The sequence below is a fragment of the Danio rerio genome, chromosome 2 (genome assembly GCF_049306965.1).
Source record: "Danio rerio strain Tuebingen ecotype United States chromosome 2, GRCz12tu, whole genome shotgun sequence".
Lineage (NCBI taxonomy): Eukaryota > Metazoa > Chordata > Actinopteri > Cypriniformes > Danionidae > Danio > Danio rerio.
In genome coordinates, this window is record NC_133177.1 from 5,976,681 (window position 1) to 6,000,969 (window position 24,289).

The 24,289-nt window shown below is 38.2% G+C and overlaps 1 protein-coding gene across 4 annotated transcripts in view; it reads left to right on the forward strand.

The window, feature by feature from the left end:
* Positions 1–21,400, forward strand: part of fgf12a (fibroblast growth factor 12a) — a 94,263-nt gene extending 72,863 nt beyond the window's left edge. For 3 of the 4 annotated variants that reach the window (XM_005163240.6, XM_005163239.6, XM_005163238.6), the window contains 2 exons: positions 17,337–17,535; positions 19,988–21,400. In XM_005163240.6, the coding sequence (XP_005163297.1) occupies positions 17,337–17,535; positions 19,988–20,103 (315 nt within the window). In that variant the 3' untranslated portion in view covers positions 20,104–21,400. 4 annotated transcript variants of the gene reach the window in all.
* Positions 21,401–24,289: the final 2,889 nt, after the last annotated feature.

The window sequence follows — 24,289 nt, forward strand, 5'->3', positions numbered from 1 at the left end:
TTCCAAGGTATGTTTTTTCCAGACAACAACCGATTGAAGCAGACCGGGAAAAAAGCATACATATCTGGGTGGTATGAATCAAATTGACAGTTACTGAATAAATACAGTATGCTTATTATAGCAATCACCCTCCTTACCAACAATATTTTTGCAATACTTGTGTAGCGATACAATATTATTGTGATTTTGAATATATTGCAATATTTTGCAATTTATTACCTTTTTTTCATTTTCAAATTATGTCCCCAAACAAATACTTTGTCAACATCTGTTTTAACTAAGCATAAACTAAAAACTGCTGTTAAAGCTTTTAACTGCAGATGGTGTTGTGAACTTGTTTTTTACAGCAGACACTGCTCTAGGCTATTATTTAACAGCAGATGTCACTCTAGGCAAGATTTTAAAAGCAGGCGGCGGTCTAGGTTAGTTTTTAACAGCAGATGGCGCTCTAGGCTAGTTTTTAACAGCAGATGCCGCTCTAGGCTAGTTTTTTACAGTAGATGCCGCTCTAGGCTAGTTTTTAACAGTAGATGGCGCTCTAGGCTAGTTTTTAACAGCAGATGCTGCTCTAGGCTAGTTTTTAACAGCAGATGGCGCTCTAGGCTAGTTTTTAACAGCAGATGCCGCTCTAGGCTAGTTTTTAACAGTAGATGCCGCTCTAGGCTAGTTTTTAACAGCAGATGGCGCTCTAGGCTAGGTTTTAACAGTAGATGGTGCTGTAGGCTAGTTTTTAACAGCAGATGGCACTCTAGGCTAGTTTTTAACAGTAGATGCCGCTCTAGGCTAGTTTTTAACAGCAGACGGCGCTCTAGGCCTGTTTTTAACAGCAGACGGCGCTCTAGGCCTGTTTTTAACAGCAGATGGCGTTCTAGGCTAGTTTTAACAGCAGACAGCGCTCTTGGCAAGTTTTAACAGCAGATGTTGCTCTAGGCTAGTTTTTAAAAGCAGATGGCGCTCTAGGCAAGTTTTAACAGCAGATGTTACTCTAAGCTAGTTTTTAACAGCAGATGGCGTTCTAGGCTAGTTTTAACAGCAGATGGTGCTCTAGGCTAGTTTTTAACAGCAGATGGCGTTCTAGGCTGGTTTTAACAGCAGATGGTGCTTTAGGCTAGTTTTTAACAGCACACGGCGCTCTAGGCTAGTTTTAACAGCAGATGGTGCTCTAGGCTAGTTTTAACAGCAGACAGGGCTCTAGGCTAGTTTTAACAGCAGATGTTGCTCTAGGCTAGTTTTTAACAGCAGATGGCGCTCTAGGCTAGTTTTAACAGCAGACCGCGCTCTAGCCAAGTTTTAACAGCGGACAACGTTGTAGGCTAGTTTTTAACAGCAGATGGCGCTCTAGGCTAGTTTTTAACAGCAGATGGCGCTCTAGGCTAGTTTTTAACAGTAGATGCCACTCTAGGCTAGTTTTTAACAGTAGATGGCGCTCTAGGCTAGTTTTTAACAGCAGATGGCGCTCTAGGCTAGTTTTTAACAGTAGATGTTGCTGTAGGCTAGTTTTTATCAGCAGATGGCACTCTAGGCTAGTTTTTAACAGTAGATGCCGCTCTAGGCTAGTTTTTAACAGCAGACGGCGCTCTAGGCCTGTTTTTAACAGCAGACGGCGCTCTAAGCCTGTTTTTAACAGCAGACGGCACTCTAGGCCTGTTTTTAACAGCAGATGGCGTTCTAGGCTAGTTTTAACAGCAGACAGCGCTCTAGGCAAGTTTTAACAGCAGATGTTACTCTAAGCTAGTTTTTAACAGCAGATGGCGTTCTAGGCTAGTTTTAACAGCAGATGGTGCTCTAGGCTAGTTTTTAACAGCAGATGGCGTTCTAGGCTAGTTTTAACAGCAGATGGTGCTCTAGGCTAGTTTTTAACAACACACGGCGCTCTAGGCTAGTTTTAACAGCAGACGGTGCTCTTGGCTAGTTTTAACAGCAGACATCGCTCTAGGCAAGTTTTGACAGCAGACAACGTTGTAGGCTAGTTTTTAACAGCAGATGGCGCTCTAGGCTAGTTTTTAACAGCAGATGGTGCTCTAGGCTAGTTTTTAACAGTAGATGTTGCTGTAGGCTAGTTTTTAACAGCAGACGGCGCTCTAGGCCTGTTTTTAACAGCAGACGGCGCTCTAGGCTAGTTTTAACAGCAGACAGCGCTCTAGGCAAGTTTTAACAGCAGATGTTACTCTAAGCTAGTTTTTAACAGCAGATGGCGTTCTAGGCTAGTTTTAACAGCAGATGGTGCTCTAGGCTAGTTTTTAACAGCAGATGGCGTTCTAGGCTAGTTTTAACAGCAGATGGTGCTCTAGGCTAGTTTTTAACAGCACACGGCGCTCTAGGCTAGTTTTAACAGCAGACGGTGCTCTAGGCTAGTTTTAACAGCAGACAGCGCTCTAGGCAAGTTTTAACAGCAGAAAACATTGTAGGCTAGTTTTTAACTGCAGATGGCGCTCTATGCCAGTCTACAGAAGCGTCCACAGGACTACGTTTTCAGAATGAGCCTGGGTTAAAAAATGCTCAGTGAATGGTCAGTATTTGCTGCAGATGTGTAGTTTGCTCAAAGACACATTTTAATATTCTCTCATAGCTTTTTACGTTAGTCATACTAAAGGCAACTGTTTTGTAGTGTTCACCGCTGGATTGTGTGGGAGTTTGGGTCTAGTTCTAGTAAGGAGTCCTTCTGCATTATTTATTGAGCTTTCACTGTGACCTACTTTACAACACAGCAGTAACCACAATTCTCCCTGCACTTCAAAACGCACATATCTTTAATTAATATGTGTGAACACACTCCAACAGACAATAACTGGGAGGATTTTTGCAGAATGTGTATGCAGTGAACAGTCATTCATACGACATGAAACATTCCCAGTAAAAAAACACTAACTTTATTTTACTCTGCACCAATAACGCTCCATCATGTGTACACAAAGCACAAAGATTGTTCATGCTTTATACGCACACATCAGTCTTACACCTCAGCTGTTTTAATAGTTTCCGCTCAGTAGTCCAATTAATTACTGTGTTTTCTTATGGCGTTTTTACCGCAGTACATCCCTCAGAAGATAATGGAGAAACATACAGTTGAAGTCAAAATTATTAGCTCCCCTTTGATATTTTTTTTTTCTGTTTTAAATATTTTAAAAATAATAGAGCAAGGGCATTTTCACATTATGTCTGATAATATTTTTTCTTCTGGAGAAAGTCTGATTTATTTTATTTAAGCAAGAATAAAAGCAGTTTTACATTTTTTTAAAAATCATTTTAAGGTCAAAATTATTAGCCCTTTTAAGCTATAACTTTTTTCGATAGTTTACAGAACAAACCATCATTATACAATAACTTGCCTAATTACACTAACCTGCCTAGTTTACCTAATTAAACTAGTTAAGCCTTAAATTGTCACTTTTATGCTGTATAAAAGTATCTTGAAAAATATCTTGTCCAATATTATTTACTGTCATCATGGCAAAGATAAAATAAATCAGTTATTAGAGATGAGTTATTAAAACTATTATGTTTAGAAATGTGTTGAAAAAGTCATCTCTCTGTTAATCAGAAATTGGGGGAAAAATAAACAGGGGGGCGAATAATTCTGACATCAACTGTATATATATATATTTATTTTAATAATAGTTTTTAAATCTAATCAACCTTTTCGTGCAGTGCAAATGAATGTTAAATCTTAGCTACTGATGCCAATAAAGAATCCTTTTTTTATTTTTACAAGTTTATTAGGGGAAATTCATGATTTATTATTCAAGAGTCTTAATTATGCATTCAAAAAAGTCCTATTTCAGTTAACTGTGTTACACACTGCATGGAAGGTCATTTTCAAAAAACAGTAGGGTCTCTTTATCATACAATGAGGGAAAATTATATTTAATAGCTTTACTTTTTGACAAAACAAACTAAATCCTTATGCAAAAGGTTTCATTGTTAAGTTAATGTCAGGGTTTTGTGCAGTACTTTTATTTATATTGTACAGAATGAACAAGTTAAGTCGTAAAGCTAAGCGATTTCTTTATGAATGATCTGTGTTGCCCTGTAAAGTTGACAGCATTACATTTCTTTCAGCATTTTTAGTTGTTCTGGTTGAAAGTCTCTTCACATAGTACTGATCACATTAAATGATCCAAATGTGTTTACATGTATTTTCATATTCTGGGTAAGGCATTAAACATAAGGCATAAGAAAGTCTTGGTTGTTTTATTTCGGCTAGAATAGAAGCAGTTTTTACTTTTAAAAACATTTTAAGGTCAGAATAATTAGCCCCTTTAAGCTATTTTTTTTTCGATAATCTACAGAACAAACCATCATTATACAATAACTTGCCTAATTACCCTAACCTGCCTAGTTAACCTAATTAACATAGTTAAGCCTTTAAACCTCACTTTAAGCTGTATAGAAGTGTCTTGAAAAATATCTAGTCAGATATTATGTGCTGTCATCAGGCAAAGATAAAATAAATCAGTTATTAGAGAAGAATTATTAAAACTATTATGTTTAGAAATGTGTTGGAAAAAATCTTCTCTCCCTTAAACAGGAATTGGGCAAAAAATAAACGGGGGGCTAAAAATTGAGGGGGGCTAAAAATTCTGACTTCAACTGTATATACAGTATATACGGCCCTGGCGTAGATGATTATTGAGTATGTGTGGTATCAGTTGTTCTTAAATTTATTCGTACATTTAGGGTGCTTTCACACCTACACTTTTGTTTCGGAACGTGTCTCGTTTGCCCAGTTAGCGCGGTTCGTTTGGCATATGTAAACAGGGCAATCGCGCTCTGTTCCGCGCCAAAGTAATCGCTCCGAGATCGCTTGAATGAGGTGGTCTCGGCTCGATTGAAACGAACCCTGGAGCGGTTCGATTGCAGTGAGAAAGCGATCCGATCCGAGCGTGGTTATATCATAGTGTTTTATGGATATGTAATAGGCTTACGGCTATATGAAGAGAGAATTATGAGTAGGGCGGGAAGTTTCGCAAGTCTCCGGATGCCCGCAAACGAGTGATGATCTCCCGGTAATCTCGCGTTTCCCTCCCGGTCCTCAAATAGGCATCGTCGCACACCCTTCTCACCCCTCCCCACCGCATCTCTCCTCAGACACGTCACGCGCGCGCACCCTGTCAATCACCACCATACCACCACCTCTCCTGACAGCTGCAAAATAAACCCTGACACTCTGACCAATGTGAGGAGAGTTTACTCGCACGTGACTTGTTTTAGCTCTTTTGGTCCGATTAGAAACTTTGCAGTGTGAAAGCGAACCGCTCCAAGAGCAAAGAGCAACAATGTAACAATTGTAATCTCTGTTTCGGAACAACTGAATCGATTCACAGGTGTGAAAGCACCCTAAGTATAACTTGTTAGGAGAGGTTTGATGAGTCATGATTTAATCCGTACACACATTTTACACATTTAGTGAATGAGACCCAACTGTACTCATCAAGCACAGGAAACGAACAACCATGACTTATTTGAGGGCGAAGGAACATAAATACACATGATGTAAAGCAGTATAGTTATTAATGATAAAACAAAAACTATAGTTCTATTTCTCATAGAGATGGTCAAGCAGACACGTTTAAAAATTCATGACACAAACCAAGAGCCTTGCAAGTGAAAACGAGAATCGAAAGATGAACTAAGCAGATCTCATCTTTTGCCTTAAGACATTCTCACTTTCTTTTCTCTTTTCTTTCTGTTGAGAGGCTCATTTTTTAAAATTTGGTTTTGCTGCAGAACCATGTCACCAACTATGTGTTTGCTTCCCTTAAACATCAACCAGACTGCAAGGCTCTGCATCCCTCATCCAGCCAATGCCCACTTCAGATATGAATAGACCATCCATGAATCATCAAACCCTGGGAGATTCCCGTTCAGCCACTAAAGGAAATCCCTGACAAATAAAGGGCAAAATTAATACCTTTAGATTCTAAGCTGTAATGAAAATCTCAATGCAAAGGATTATTAGCCCTCCTGTATATTTCCCCTCCACTTTCTGTGTAATGGAAAGAAGATTTTAACACATTTCTAATCACAACAGTTTTAATAACTCATTTCTGATAACTAATTTATTTTATCTTTGTAATGATGACATTAAATAATATTTGACTTGATATTTTTCAAGATACTAGTATTCATCTTAGTGACATTTAAAGGCTTAACTAGGTTATCAGGAAAGTCATTGTATAATGATGTATTTTTCTGTAAGCAAACGAAAACGATTATAGCTTAAGGGGGCTAATGATTTTGACCTTAAAATGATATTTAAAAAAGTAAAAACTGCTCGTATTCTAGCCAAAATAAAACAAATAAGACTTTCTCCAGAAGAAAAAATATTAATGCAATTACTGTGAAAAACTCCTCTCTCTGTTAAACATCATTTGGGAAATATTTCAAAAAACAATTTCACAGGAGGGTGAATAATTTTGACTTCAACTGTATGTATGTATGTCTGAACGTCAGCATCTCTGCTCTCCCATTACTGGAAGAGGTTTGATTAGCACATTGGTTGTAAATGTTGATTGGTGCGAGCGTTGAGTGCATCGGATCACTAAACTGGGTTCTGTTAAAATCCGTCATCAGGGCTAGTGCAATCTAAATCACTTAATTGTATGTAGATCCTGACTAGATATTTGACTGAATGCATTTCCAGCAGTATAGTCACGGTTTGTGCAGAAGATTTTGTGATTTTTATTTATATATGTATATTTATATATTAGTAATTGCAAATTTGTCTGCTGATTTCTGAAATTACCACCACAAAATCAGTCATTTTTATCGCAAAAAATCATTTAAAAAATCATAAAAAAGGGTGCTGATATATATATATATACGTTTACATTTACATTTAGTCATTTAGCAGACACTTTTATCCAAAGCGACTTACAAATGAGGACAAGGAAGCAACTTACACAACTATAAGAGCAACAATGAATAAGTGCTATAGGCAAGTTTCAGGTCTTTAAAGTCTAAGAAGGAAAGTATTAGTACTTTTTTTTTTTTTTTTTGAGTACAGTTAGTGTGATATCCAGAAAGGCAATTGCAGATTAGGAAGTGAAGTGGAGACTAAATAGTTGAGTTTTTAGTCGTTTCTTGAAAACAGCGAGTGACTCTGCCGTTCTGATGCAGTTAGGGAGTTCATTCCACCAACTGGGCAGATTGAGCGTGAGCGTGAGCGAAAGTGATTTCTTCCCTCTTTGGGATGGAACCACGAGGCGACGTTCATTCACAGAACGCAAGTTTCTGGAGGGCACATAGATCTGCAGAAGTGAGAGCAGATAAGAAGGAGCAAGGCCAGAAGTCACTTTGTAGGCAAACATCAGAGCTTTGAATTTGATGCGAGCAGCAACTGGCAGCCAGTGCAAACGGACTAGCAGCGGAGTGACATGTGCTCGTTTAGGTTCATTGATATACAGTTGATGTCAGAATTATTAGCCCCCCTTGAATTATTAGACGCTTGTTTATTTTTTCCCCAATTTCTGTTTAACGGAGGGAAGATTTTTTCAACACATTTCTAATCATAATAGTTTTAATAACTCATCTCTAATAATGGATTTATTTTCTCTTTGCCATGATGACAGTAAATAATATTTTACTAGATATTTTATAGATACTTCTATACAGCTTAAAGTGACATTTAAAGGCTTAACTAGGTTAATTAAGGTAACTAGGCAGGTGAGGGTAATCAGGCAAGTTATTGTATTACAATGGATTGTTCTGTAGATTATCGAGAAAAGAAATAGCTTAAAGGAGCTAATAATTTTGCCCCAAAAATAATGTTTAAAACGTTAATAACCGCTTTTATTCGAGCAGAAATAAAACAAAAAAGACTTTCTCCAGAAGAAAAAATATTATCAGACATACTGTGAAAATTTCCTTGCTCTGTTAAACATTATTTGGAAAATATTTAAAAAAGAAGAAAAAAATTCGAAGGGGCTAATACATCTGACTTCAACTGTGTGTATATATATATATATATATATATATATATATATATATATATATATATATATATGTGTATATATATATATATATATATATATATATTTTTTTTTTTTTTTATAATAGTTTTTAAATCTAATCAACCTTTTTGTGCAGTGCAAATGAATTTTAAATCTTAGCTACTGATGCCAATAAAGAATCCTTTTTTTATTTTTACAAGTTTATTAGGGGAAATTCATGATTTATTATTCAAGAAGAGTCTTAATTATGCATTTAAAAAGGTCATATTTCAGTTAACTGTGTTACACACTGCATGGAAGTTCATTTTCAAAAAAACAGTAGGGGCTCTTGATTATACAATGAGGGAAAATATATTTAATAGCTTTACTTTTTGACAAAACAAGTTAAATTCTTATGCAAAAGGTTTCATTGTTAAGTTAATGTCAGTGTTTTGTGCAGTACTTTTATTATATTGTGCAGTATGAACAAGTTAAGTCGTAAAGCTAAGCAATTTCTTTATGAATGATCTGTGTTGCCCTGTAAAGTTGACAGCATTACATTTCTTTCAGCATTTTTAGTTGTTCTGGTTGAAAGTCTCTTCACATAGTACTGATCACATTAAATTATCCAAATGTGTTTATATGTATTTTCATATTCTGGGTAAGGCATTAAACATAAGGCATAAGAAAGTCTTGTTTGTTTTATTTCAGCTAGAATAGAAGCATTATTATAATTATTATTATTATTATAAATATAATTGTTCTGTAGATTATCGAGAAAAGAAATAGCTTAAAGGAGCTAATAATTTTGCCCCAAAAATAATGTTTAAAACATTAATAACCGCTTTTATTCGAGCAGAAATAAAACAAAAAAGACTTTCTCCAGAAGAAAAAATATTATCAGACATACTGTGAAAATTTCCTTGCTCTGTTAAACATTATTTGGAAAATATTTAAAAAAGAAGAAAAAAATTCGAAGGGGCTAATACATCTGACTTCAACTGTGTGTATATATATATATATATATATATGTGTATATATATATATATATATATATATATATATATATATATATATATATATATATATATATATATATATATATATATATATATAGGAACACATTAAATAATGTATGTTATATTGTGCAATAACATACAAGTCAAAGTAAATTTAGAAATCACTACTTTCTTTTTAATTTGCTTTTCCCATACTGTCCCAACAGTTTTTGATTTTGGGGTTGTAATTCTGCTGTCATTTGTTATTAATTTAACATTCTAATTTGATTGCTTAATGTTTAATAACAAAAAAGAAACCAAAATAGAATAAAACAAAACAAACATTTTGGGAGGAGTATAATTTTGGGACATTCGGGCAGAGCTAAATGTACAAAATGTTGATGAATTTAGTCTGGATTGCATCCCAGACTACCTCCTGAAGTTATAGTCTCCATTTCATTTTCGAGGGCATTTACACCTGTTCACAATTTTATAGCTACTGTATCCGATAAAAATCTGAATTACCTCCTATAACACTGACAAACATTTAGAAGTGTTTACAATTTAAAAAAAAAAAAAAAAAAGAAAAGTTGCTGTCTATTGTAAAAGGGCTTATTCTAAACTCGCTAAAACTGCAACTGCATAAAGCACTATAGAAATGGCTTGATTTTTGATGCCAGTGTGCATTTAACAAAAGCCCTTGAGAAAGGAAGAAAGAGATCTGACACATAAGGTGTTACAGAAGGTAAAGCGAGATGAATTTGTGAGTCTGGATTGGACACGCTATATGAATTCTTTATTCTTGACTTTGGTCTGACGGGTCATTACTATTCAAAGGACGAGGTCGACAGGGCAATGTCTAGACAGCAGCCTCATTCACATTGGGAAAGGGCACAGTTCCATCTCAGCGAGTGAAGGAAAAATAAAGGACAGAACGTCCACGTAAAAAGTATTAGGCATGAGAGAGGTGTTATCCAAAATCAGGAACAGAGAGGGCAAAGAGGATCTCATTCATCATTTTATAACTGTTCATTCCTTCAGCTAAGTCGCTTATGTTTACAAGCATTTTTGCACTATACGGTTCTATCTGCACAACTCTGGTTTGCACTCATTGCCATATGCCCTTAATGTTTAATGTATTGTATTGTATTGATTACAATTTTTATTCTTTCTTTTTTTATTATTCTTTAGATTACAGTTTATGTATATATTTAGATCACATTTATGTATATATTTAGACTAATATTAGGTATATATTTAGATTACATTTTATGTATAATTGTATTTATTGTGAATTCTTTCTTAAAACTCTACTTTTTGTATTAACATAATATGTTAGGCACCTAGGGTCTGAGAGTAACGTAATTTCGATTCTCTATATGTCCTGTACATGTGGTTGAATTGACAATAAAACTGCCTTTTATTTATCAGGGGTCACCACAGCCAATGAACCGCCAACTATTCAAGCATATGTTTCGCACAGCCGCAACCTTGTACTGGGAAACACCCAAACACTCTTGCATTCACACACACACTCATACGCTATGGCCAATTTCACCCAATTCACCTATAGCACATGTCTTTGGACTGTGGGGGGAAACAGAGTACCCTGAAGAAACCCACAAGAACACTGGGACAACATGACAACACTCAAATTTCACACAGAAATGCCAACTGACTCATACCAGCAACCTACTTGCTGTGAGGTGAGAGTGCTAACCACTGAGCCACCATGCAGACCCCATTTTAGAATTATGCTGTATATATAATTTTATATATATATATATATATATATATATATATATATAAATATATAATTTTATTTATTTATTTGTTTATTTATTTATTTATTTACGATTGACGCACAGTAATGTAAAGAAAGTGGGATAGGATGGTAAAATACGGGAGAATTTCGCGCATAGGAGATAAATGACGTCAGCACGTAATAACTGGTTATGATCTAATTCTGAACTGATATCGAATTGTCCCCATCTGCATCGCGGTGCACAGAAAAAACAATTCATTTTGACACCCTAATATATATATAGGGTTTACATTAGTGAAGTGAACAGGAAGTGTTTGTGGAGAAACAGTTTTGCGAGAGAACGCAAAAACTTAGAAATATATATTTTCCTCCCACCCATTTTTTTCTTTCACCCATTATTTATTTTTTTTCACCCAGCCAATTTTTTTCTACTCCACTACGTCCCGTACGGGGTTCTGTATAAATATGAATATGAATATATATATATATATATATATATATATATATATATATATATATATATATATATATATATATATATATATATATATATATATATATATATATATATATATCAATGCGGCAAAAGAAATTAATAAATTAAATTAAATAATAAAATAAAAGTTTACAGAAAAATTAATAATTCCACAAACATAATTTCTTATTATCAATGTTCAAAACAAAAATAACAAAAACATTCATTAAAATCTTTTGCATAAATTGATTGATTAAATGCATCTACTGCTTGCTGAATAAAATCCTCAAACTTTTAAACATGAATGTACTTACTTATTAAAGATGAGTTAAAACTGCTAAAAATGTATAATAATAATAATAATAAATAAATAAATAGATACAAGATGAATGTAGCAAATTTTGACCCTCTCGCCACCGGAGCTGAAGGCAGACAGCGTTGTTGTCAGGGCAGCCAGAGCGACCTTTGACTCTCTCACCGCCTTCGGTGTGAACGTACAGTAACGGTTAGAGGGGCGTGGTTAAGAATACTGTGGCTGAAGCAGTCAGACTGAAGTCAACAATAAAAAAACGCGGAAGATTACCAAAACAAACATATTTTAGTGGATCAACTTGCATAGAGTGATTGGTCCGCTAAAGAATAACAATGTGCGCTAGCAAAATATACATTGCAAATTTTGATTTCACATGAAGTTGACAGATTTTCAAGCAACTTCCCCTGATGGATGAAAGAATTGAAGCAAAAAAACACCATAACCGCATGACGATTAGTCTGTCTGAAGTATTTGTATACATTTTTTTCATATTCAAATCACGCACACAATCCTTGCACACCGATGCGTATTCATTTATTAATGCTGAGTGATTCAAATAAGAAATTAGATGTGTTATTTGTCAGTTACACTGCTAACACAGGTCCCCACTTGGCAGTGATTGAACTTTTCTTGTGGACTTTAAGGTCAGACTACATTGAAAAGTGCAGTCCTCTCATGGACAGGTGCAGGAGCGATCTGTGCATTGCGGTCAGGGGAAGGTCTTAAGTTCATCAGTTTTGGCTCGAGTCCTGCAAGCCACATTTACCTCTTTAGCATCCCTAGCACAGAGTAGCGTCTGCTGCATGACAGTGTGTCACCCGGACCAGATAAGAGATGAAAACTCCCGCTGCCTCATTCTCTAACCCTTACAGATCACAAACTGCTTTGTCCCAACACAGCATCCCTGGGGGACTCCCCGGCATGACAGTTTGACTTCTTTCTCCTCTACTTTTACACATGTAAAAATAATAAGTCCAAAAGGGGGTTTCACTGTTACTACTTCAACATGCACCCAAAATAATTCATTTGTAATTGGATTGACGATTCAATTAGGTTCAAAAACGTTGTCATAAATTAACTAAAACTGAAATTTCAATCAGATTAAAAAGGGTTGTTTATTCCCTTCATAGTATGATCAAACAGCAAAAAATGTCTAATAATAAGAATTCCTTACATTTATATAGCGCTTTTCTGGGCACTCAAAGCTCTTTACACATAGGCGGGAATCTCCTCATCCACCACTAGTGCGCAGCATCCTCCTGGATGACGCGATGGCAACCATTTTGCACCAGACCGCAACACCACACACCAGCTGATTGGTGGAGAGGAGACAGAGTGATGAAGCCAATGATGATATGGGGATGGTTAGAAGGCCATGATGGACAGAGGCCAGTGGGCAAAATTGGCCAGGATGCTACTCTTAGCATGCTAGTAAACCCCTACTCTTTTCGAAGGACATCCTGGGATTTTTAACGACCACAGAGAGTCAGGACCTTGGTTTAATGTCTGTAAGACGGCGCTCATTGAGCAGTATAGAGTCCCCGTCACTATACTGGGGCATTAGGACCCACACAGACCACAAGTTGGGCGCCCCCTGCTGGCCTCACTAACACGACTTCCGGCAGCAACCTAGCTTTCCCATGTGGTCTCCCATCCAGGTACTGACCGGGCGCAGCCCTGCTTAGCTTCAGTGGGCGACCATGTCGGAGTTGCAGAGAGCTAGCTGCCGGCTAAAATGACCATGTAAGCGCTTAAATCCTGACTTATTTTGTCAATCGCATATATTTAGATGTCTCTAGGGCAGCGTTTCCCAACTCTGTTCCTGGAGGCACACCAACAGTACATATTTTGGATGTCTCCCTTATCTGAGCCAGGTTTTGGAGTCTCTTCTAATGTTCTGCTGAGTTGATTCAGGTGTGTATGTTTAGGAACAGGCTGAAAATGTGTACTGTTGGTGTGCCTTTAGGAACAGGGTTGGGAAACACTGCTCTAGGGCACGTGCGCAGATGTTGACATGCATTAACCTGTGGATATTTTGGTAAAAACGCTGGCTGGCTATTTTCATTTAACAATTTAACGAAAAGACTTTTCTGAGAAGGGTATTAACGGAGGTCGGAGCCAGCTCCAAGTGAGTTGGACTTGAGCTTCAAGTAAGCTGTACAAACCTGGAGTTTTTATTTATTTAATGTCTTGTACGTGACACAAAATTCAATATTGTGCTTTATGAATGTCTTCACATACCGCAACCCTAATCCTAACCTTACAGTAACCTGTTGTGTTATTAATATCTGCTCCACCTACGTCACCTAGACCCAACCCACTAGTGGTTTAAGGGTGCTTTCACACCTGTGAATCAATTCAGTTGTTCTGAAACAGAGATTACAAATGTTACATTGTTGCTCTTTGCTCTTGAAGCGGTTCGCTTCACACTGCAAAGTTTTTAACCGGACCAAAAGAGCTAAAACAAGTCACGTGCGAGTAAACTCTCCTTACATTGGTCAGCGTGTCAGGGTTTATTTTCAGTGGCGTAGCGCAAAATGCGGAGGCCCCCCTGCAGGGATCTCTGACGGGGCTCCCTGATGAAGGGGGGGGGATACGTCATACGTCAATTTGCATATCACTGACGTCATCACGTTCTACTGTTTCTGTTTAACAGCCTATGGTTAATAAAGGGGTATTTATAATTGCACTACACTTTCTACAAGCATGTTTATTTAACTAAATTTATTGCTGTTTGAATACAGTATATCATTATAGATGTGTAACGTTAGTGAATGTGCAGTAATCTCTCACATGTAATAAAGTCAGACAAGTTCAGAAACTGTCAATAAAATATTTGTGATTGTGAACAAGAAAAGAATAAACGGTCCAAATAAATTGTTAAAATAAAGTAGAAGTAGATCGGTTTGACTGTACAAGGGAAATACCTTCACACTGCCTGTGCTAAATCATTTGTCGTCGGTACGCAGAGGGGTGATCTGCTCTCGGGCTGCAGGTGGGAGAGGCTGCTGTGCGAGGACTGACTGGGCCGCCTGTCAGTGCTGTGAGGCGGGGGAGGGGCCGGCGGCATCACACGCAGCTTGTTGAGAAGAGTAGGGACGGTACAGTATGGAAAAATGACAGTCTAAAAAAATCTCCAATAACACACAAAAAAGTCGCTAGATTTGTCGCTAGGGGGGTCTGAAAAGTCACTAAATCTAGTGACAAAGTCGCTAAGTTGGCAACATTGGCGGCAAGCAATCAGAATGAAGTAGTCCACCACTTGAGAGGTGTTCAGAGAACACAGACGTGTGAACTTTGGTTCCGACCACAGTTGTTCCCAACAGTTTATTGAAAATCGCGCCGACGCGGGGCCACCTAATCCTGCGGGCCCGTCCGCTACGCCACTGTTTATTTTGCAGAGTCCCGCTCAGCTGTCAGGAGAGGTGGTGGTTTGGTGGGGAGGGGTGAAAAGTGTGTGCGACGTAGCCTATTTGAGGAGCGTGAAGGAGACACGAGATTATTACCGGAATATTATCACTCGTTTGCGGGCATCCGGAGACTCGCGAAACTTCCCGCCCTACTGATAATTCTCTCCTCATATAGCCGTATGCCTATTTCATATCCATAATACACTGTGATATAACCGCGCTCGGATCGCTTTCTCACTGCTATCGATCCGCTCCAGGGTTCGCTTCAATCAAGCCGAGACCACCTCATTCAAGCGATCTCTGAGCGATTTCGCGCAGATCCTAGTGCGATTGCTGGTTTCACATATGCCAAACGAACTGTGATAACTGGGCAAACGAGACAGGTTCCGAAACAAAAGTGTAGGTGTGAAAGCACCCTAAGTCCCTCCCACTGGGAGGTCATCTAACCTACTTAAAGGGCCATGAAACCCCCTCGTTTCAGCAGGGTGTTTTCACACCTCTACTTTGGAAAAATTCAGAAAAGTGGGCGTGTCCAGCTTTGTTTAGGGGGGAGTGTCGGAGGAACTAAAGTGGGAGGGTGTGGGAGTGTCTATTTGGGCACGCGCGAGTTTCGGAGTCAAAATACACACACAGTAGAAAGTGATGGTGTTTAACCTACATGGACATCTGTAGTCGAATTATTTATGAAATTATTAAATGTTGGACTTTAACTGCAGTTTGGCTCTTTAATTCAGGGAATTCATTCATGTCCCTCGCGACAAACGAGATATTTGATTCGAGGAACTGCTCTAAGCGTGTATTTTTCATGCAATGTTTGATACCGCACGGCGAATGAGAGAAAAATAACCTCTGCATTTCCCAGAAACTTAGATGCACACGGCAGGTAGTGTCAGAAAGCCGCGTGTGTTATTCCGGTCACTAAATGTGGTGAAAATCCTACACGAGGTTAAAGTTTGGTTGTGGTGCAAACATGTTTACACTCAGTGCAATAGTTAACTTAGTTCAATACGAACAAACTGAATAAACAAAGAGCACTGGTCGCTCACTTACCAAATCTGTAGAGACAGGACAATCACCAGCAACTAGAGCCGCGTCTTTATTAAGAGGAGACTACAAGCGAATCCGGATCTCAGCGTTTGCAGATGAGAACAGCTCTCAGGTAAACAATAATCCTCCTTAGACACGTAAGTTATTGTTGTCGAGCGTCGCGTACACTGTTAATCCACACGTGACTCCAGCTGAGCTCTCACAGAGAGAAAATGAAAACAAAACTTAATGGCAGCAAACTATAAAAGCAACACTTCACGCTTGTTTTGCCAACACAACGTGGCGTCTCTGCCGTCTGAACACTATGACAGTGATGAATATTAATGAAGTTGCACAATGGAGCGCGCTGATTGGTTTGAACCAAGCCTTACTCATGCATTAATGCATCACACTGTAAGACGTAATAAGACTCACTCTGGCACAGACGTCCAGTCTGCACGCTGGAATACACGCTATTATGTCATGACCGTGATGCAGCTTCAAAAATTCGTTTCAAACCGGAAGTTCGAATTTGCTTAAAATAACGCAAAAACAACCAATTTACACTTTTTAGTGAAATATAGGTGTCCTAATAGTGTTTTTAGCAGTGTGGGACACATATACGACTGTCAACAGCTCAAAAAATGTGTTTTGGTGTTTCGTGACCCTTTAAGGTTCATTTGCACTTGGAGGTTTCCAGGCTGCAAAATAACACACACATTGTTATTTATACAAATAACACACACATACAAAATGGACTTTTGAAATAAACTAGTAGTGTTTCGATTTTCAGACAATGACACACTTAAAAATATAACAACTACAAACATTTTTATTTACGTTAAAGTTACACATCAAGGGCTCCATTTTAACTAAGGGTCTAAAAGTCAAGCAAAATAATCTGAGAATGGGGTAAACAAATATAATCTTGTTTTTCGATTTTTCATAAGATTATTTAGCTTACCCCATTGGCAGATTATTTAGCTTGTTTTAAGAAAAAACTCACTTCATTTTGGCATATTATTTATTAAAACAAGACAAAATGTTTTGCTTGTCTAGAAAATGCTTCTTGATTTAAGAACTTTTAGATATTTGGACTAGAAACAAAAATTTAAGTACGAAAAGCATTTTTTTGCAGTGCAGTGTTTAGAGTACATGCAAATCAGATTCAGCAGATTTGCATTAACTCAAATGGAAGCACTTACACAGCCATTGATGCCAAAGAAAGGCCATTTTGCGTTTTAAAAAGAACCTTTCAGTGAAGAGTTTTGGTGAAGAACCATTTCTGAAGAGCATTTAATGAACTATTTTTCTACTATATAGAGCCTTTTATGAAATGAAAGGTTTGATAGTATTGTAACCTTCAATGCCAGTATTTAAGCTTTACATGTTTGTTTTTCTTTCTGTTGTTCCTCTAGGAGATGTTCACACCTGAGTGTAAATTCAAGGAGTCTGTGTTTGAGAACTACTACGTCATCTACTCATCCACCATGTACCGTCAGCAGGAGTCGGGTCGAGCCTGGTTTCTGGGACTCACCAAGGAGGGTCAGGTCATGAAAGGGAATCGAGTAAAGAAAACCAAGCCCTCATCACACTTTGTACCAAGACCTATTGAAGGTAGTGTGCTAAATTGTATTTCTAGCATTCAAGATCTGTGAAATTGAGTTTCAAATGAAGTTATATGTCAAATGAAATGAGGTGTATTATACAGTAAAGCAGGGGTGTCCAAACTCTGTCCTGTAGGGCCGATGTCCTGCATAGTTTAGCTCCAACTTCCTCCAACACACCTACCTGGAAGTCTAGTATACCTAGAACTAGCTTAATTAGCTAGTTCAGGTGTGTCTAAATGGGGTTGGAACTAAAATATGCAGGACAGCAGCCCACCAGGACCGGGTTTAGACACTCCTGCAGTAAAGGGTATGAATAATTTTAGGTTTGACGGCATCCTTCCTTTGTTGCTTTTAGAGTGTAGAGCAGGGGTGGCCAACCCTGTTCCTGGAGAGCCACCTTCCTGCAGATTTCAGTTGCTACCCATATCAAACACACCTGAAAAAATTAATTAGGACCTGAACACCACGTGATAATTACAGGCAGGTGTGTTTGATATGGCTTGCAACTGAAATCAGCAGAAAGGTGGCTCTCCAGGAACAGGGTTGGCCACCCCTGGTGTAGAGATTGTGATAGAGGTACCTTTAAAGTCTAAACATTGCTATATCAACTAGGAACTATTTATTTTTCTTCACCAAACATACTTGCCCATGATTGCAATCAATCAATTAATGTAGGGACAGACTCAAACATATTTTTTATTACTAAATTACAAATAACACAGTAAACACGCAAATGTTGATCTAACTACAAAAAACACACCAAAATATGAAAACTATACTTCTATTTTATTTATTTACTTTTTAATTACTAATTATTTCTTAATAATTTAAGCTGAATGTAAAGTTCAGAAGGCAGGGACAGTATAAATAGCGAGATTCTTTATATTTATAGACTTTACATTTATAGTTAATATTTTATAAATATTCCATTCAAGTTTTTAAAAAGTTGCATGTTGCGAATCTCCTCTTCTACCACATCCCAATGGTGCTCTATTGGATTGAGATCTGGTGACTGTGGAGGCCATTTGAGAACAGTGAACTCATTGTCATGTTCAAGAAACCAGTCTGATATGATCCACGCTTTGTGACATGGTGTGTTATCCTGCTGGATGTAGCCATCAGAAGATGAGTACACTGTGGTCATAAAGGGATGGACATGGTCAGCAACAATACTCAGGTTCAGGCTGTGGCATTGACACAATGCTCAACTGGTACTAATGTGTCCAAAGTGTGCCAAGAAAACATCCCCTGCACCATTACACCACCACCAGAAGCCTGAACTGTTGATACAAGGCAGGATGGATCCATGCTTTCATTCTGACCCTACCATCTGAATGTCGCAGAAGAAATCTCATCAGACCAGGCAACATTCTCTAATCTTCGATTGTCCAATTTTGGTTAGCCTGTGTGAATTGTAGCCTCAGTTTCCTGTTCTTAACTGACAGGAGTGGCACCCAGTGTGGTCTTCTGCTGCTGTAGCCCATCCGCCTCAAATTGGACGTGTTGTGTGTTCAGAGATGCTCTTCTGCAGACCTCGGTTATAACGAGTGCTCATTTGAGTTACTGTTGCCTTTAAATCAGCTGGAACCAGTCTGGCCATTCTCCTCTGACCTCTAGCATCAACAAGGCATTTGTGCCCACAGAACTGCCGCTCACTGGATATTTTCTCTCTTTCAGACCATTCTCTGTAAACCCTAGAGATGGTTGTGCATGAAAATCCCAGTAGATCAGCAGTTTCTGAAATACTCAGACCAGCCCATATGGCACAAACAACCATGCCACGATCAAAGTCACTTAAATCCCCTTTCTTCCTCATTCTGATGCTCGGTTTGAACTGCAGCAAATCATCTGGACCATGTCTACATGCCTAAATTCTATGAGTTGCTGCCATGTGATTGGCTGATTAGAAATTTGTGTTAATGAGCAATTGGACAGCTGTACCTAATAGCCAGTTAGCGTGTATACCATTATGTTACATGTCAGATGATTCAATGAAAATCTTGCCAAATAATAGGGAAAATTATTGAAAGTTGAGCAAAAAGACTCTTTCCTTTGAAATAACATGCACTGTGGATTAGTAACTTGTATAAAAAAAATCATCTTAAAGGGATAGTTCACCCACAACTGAAAATTTACTGTCCCTCAAGAGGTTCCAAACCTTTATGAGTTTCCTTCTTCTGTTAAACACAAAAGAAGAAATTCTGAAGAAAACCTGTAACCCCTGACATCCATAGTCGTAAAAACAAATACTATGGAAATCAATGCTTAAAGATTTTCAACCATTTTCAAAATATCTTCTCATGTGTTTTAATAGAAGAAAGAAACTTGTAAAGTTTGAAGCAGGTAAAAGAGAAAATAAATGATGACAGAATTTTTAGTTTTGAGTGAACTATCTCTTTAAGCGAAAGAAAATGCTTTTTCAGAAGCATTAATCTTCTGCTGTGTTTTGCGCATTGCAGTTTGCATGTACCGAGAGCCTTCACTGCATGAGATTGAAGAGAAACAGCGATCCAGGAAAAGCTCAGGAACCCCAACAATGAACGGAGGCAAAGTGGTGAACCAGGACTCCACATAGCAGGAGGCTGCAGTCGCCACGTCCCCTCCACCCGCGCGCCTCCAACCAATGGGAATAATACCACACGCTACGACAGAAGAAAAAAAAATGACACACTGATCTCTTGCCTGAGAAAACCTTTATAGAAGAACGCAGAGAAGAGACACGGAGTTGAACTCGACATTTTATGCAAAAAAAAATAATAATAATAATAATAAATCCAACGGGCAGTTTGATTCAGAGCCGAGGTGATATTCTTTGTTGAGCTTCAGAACATTCTCACGTGTTAATTTTCATGCGAATGCTCTTCATGTATTATTGAATGTTTCGATCTTTGCTCATTACTGTCGTTTCTGTTTGTGGATATTATGCAGAGCTTTATTTAGTTCATTATTTATTAATTCATCGGTTATTACCTGAGAGTTGAATGCACTTTTATGACTCAAGTCGAGTGGGAAAACACAGAATGTACGCTTGTTTGTTTTTTTTGGAGCTTTTTTGCTAGGAGGTAACATCCATGCAACACTTTCTTCAAGAAAATCGTTTAACGCACATACGGTATGTCTAGCACAAGTACACTCTAAGTGTGTGTTTGTGTGCAGTTGGCACTCCTCAACACCTGCAGAACGGTTTCAGTCAGAGTCTTTTTATTACTACTGACCCTCAATGATCGCTCCCTAAACAAGCTTGAGTGTTATACTTGGCTACAAAATCCCACTAGAAACTCAGGAAGCCCTTAGTCCTCGAAGTGTGAACCTGCCACCAGCCCTGTCCAGTCTACAAGCACAATGAAGGCCAGTTGTTTTGCTCCCTACGGAGGGTGTTTTCTGGAAGTCGGCCTGGACAGAGTGGGTGAACTGTGGACTAGGAGGATTCAAAAAGTCTTCCAGTAAAAAAAAGTAATAGTAGTATGGCATGAGAGCTGTGCCCGAATATGCAGCAATGAGCTACGACGAAGAAAAAAAAACAAGAAAAAAAAAAAATAACGAAGAGACTTCAAATGCATGAGTCCTCAGAAAAAGTGTGTTTGTAGTCAAACCGGTACTGGAGAGTGTAAAAACAGGCATGCAATGGGAAAGATTGTATAGATCAGTTGTTTTTTTTCCCCCGAAAAGCAAACACCGGAGTGTTTAACTTTCGCAGTGTACAAAAACAGAACTCTTTATTTTTCATGTTTGCAGATGTTTTCACCTTTAACGGAACACTTATCATATATGCATTATGAATAATGAGATGTATAAAATATGCATTGATATTACAACGCAAAGTGATATTAGGGTTGATAAAGAATAAAAGTATGATACTTCAAATCTTTCAAGCTCGGCGTCCCTGCATGTTTTTTTTTTTGTGTGATTTTGCGAGCGATAAAATATTAAGAGATTCCTCTGTAATGACAACTGCTGTATTAATGGTTTGACATCAAATGTTATGAATGGTTTATGATGGTAACGGTGTGCAAAACACAAACTGTAAAAAATATGAGCTGAGATTAGGCAGTGATAACATGGTTAAATTTGACTGTAAACGTCTAACATTTTTTTGTAAATTATGGCCCGTTTTCACTAAGTGGTATGGTACTGTTCGGTTTGGTATGGCCATTTCCACTGTCAAAAGGCGTACCGAACCACTTTTTCGGCACCCTTCGAAAGGCTACCAAACACGAGAAAGGGTACCAAAAGACAGAGCTAGACGTGCTGCTGAGCGCTATTGGCTTACAGAGAAACGTTATTCACTTGCATAATAATCCAGATTGAAAACAAAGGAGCCGCCATGTTCAAAATACACAGTCGAGATATATATCGTCGAAATATATATACTAGGGATGTGACGGTATTGTGAATACCGTCATACGGCAATATTAATTTTTTTCGATATTACCGTAGTCGCATGACTCTGTAAAACTATAGGTCTTCTGAGAAAATTTGCTCAGGCGAATGAAGCGAACGGGAGGTAGCGAAAACTACAATTCCCATCAGCCCAGGGGTGGCCATCATCCCTTGCGGTCTGTTGTCGCTACAGATACAGTAATGCGGAAATGGAGTGTGCTGCTAGAAGCGGGGATGAAAAAGAGCTGGAAATGATCGAATCTGAAGCGGGTGTTGTCGCTGCACGCGTACTGAATAGCGGTGTTGTCGCGTGCGTTCTGATCAGCTGTGTTGTCGCGCACGTTCTGATCAGCTGTGTTGTCGCGCGCGTACTGAATAGCGGTGTTGTTGCGCGCGTTCTGATCAGCTGTGTTTTCGCGCGCGTACTGAATAGCGGTGTTGTTGCGCGCATTCTGATCAGCGGTGTTGTCGCGCGCGTACTGTAAAGCGGGGAGGGGGGGTTGAGCACGCATACTCAAGAGCGGTGTTGTCGCGCGCCTACTGAAGGGCGGGACGGAGGGTGTGACACAGCACACTGTTCAGATTGATACAGACATGAGACCTCTATCTCACTCATGGCTTGTCCTCTCAAGTGGGGGAAAGACAATGCACAACGTTACCCACTGCTGTCAACCTGGGCCAAGTCATATCTCTCTTGTCCCAGAAACCTCAGTCCCAAATGAGAGGGTTTTTTCTGTTGCAGGGGACATTGTAAATACCCAGAGATACCAGCTTTTACCAGATTATATTTATATGATAATTTTCCTTTAAACCCATCTCTATCTAAGTGAGTGAGTGATTAAATGTTGAATGTGATGAGTTTTCAACTATACTAAATTGAAACTTTATTTTTTTACATGGTTTAATATTTTTTTGTTATTAAAATTGAAGTTCCTGTTTCAAAGCTTACAGATAGATGGCTAATTTGTATGTCATTGACACTTTTGGCACTTTTTTGGAGTATTTTCATAAGTTTTGTTTTTTCCTGTAAATGATTCAATAAATACCATACCGTGACATTCAAACCGAGATATTACCGTACCGTGAAATTCTGATACCGTTACATCCCTAATATATACATATAATGACGAGCCATGATCGCCTCGGGCTCAAACATACCTTGTCGTCGTCAGCCACAAAGCCAAAAAGAGGAGGAGATTTACCCTGTGCCCCTTAGTTTTTTTACGAGCCAGTTTGAAGCGCAAGCGGTTTGGCTTTCTTGCTTGTGCTCGCGTATTTGAAATAACAAATTTCTTGAGCTGATGATAATAACGTGCACTTGATTACTGACGTGCTTTTGAAACCCGATCCTGTCAGAAATTGACAAACGCCTGAGTGACACATTCAGAACGAAAAGGACAAATGCGAGAGTGAAGCGCGAACAAGGGAGAAGCCCGACAAAACTCAAGAGCAAATTTCAGCAACCTGAATCATGAAAAAACTGCCATGTTTATCATCGCCTTCTGGACTACTCTGAACGACAGAATTACTCTCTAACAGAGTTTACATGTGCTGGTGAAGATTACAGACACAGATAAGAGGTCTGCTCTTACTGTGGGCTATATTGCGTGATGCTTATTAACCTAAATAAGGACTAAACGTCTGCTTTGTGTAGTTTTTCCGTAGTTGGTAACATATCGGAGACTGTAAGGGGCTGTATATGTTCATATATGTTGCATTTTTTATATTTCTTTTATATAATTGCAGACGTTACAATAGGCTCTGTCATTGATCTGCAGTTATAATCAAATTATGTTCATAGAAAGTTTATTAATGAACATTTATACACAAGTATTTATGTGTATAAAGCATCTGTTTTGTGAGAAGTGCTTCTCATATTATATGTGAACGACCTGGCCAGCTTTACTGTAGACATTTATTCGAGTGAGCATGACGTCGACTGAAACTCTGTCATACACCATGCCTATCAAAAGGGTACCCTTGGTAGTGGAAACGCAAGCCTGATAAAGGTGACCCGTACCGACCTGAACCGTACCGTACTATACCAGTCAGTGGAAACAAGCCATTACACTGTATTTAGCCATCATATGAACTGTATATTACTGGAGGGTAGTTTTGAAGTTGCATTGGGAAAATTACTGTATAAATTACAGTAAAGATATACATATAACTCTGTAAATACATATACAGCAAGATAAATGTAGCTGTATATAAATGTAAATACAGCATTTGTGCTGTAACTGATTTACTGTAAGTTACTGGCAAACTGCTGCTGGTAAGTTACTGTACAGTGTATACATATGTTTTCCCCCAGATATATTGATATGCAGCAAAGATTTGAGACAAACTTGAGAAATTAAAAATTTTGATTCATCACAAAA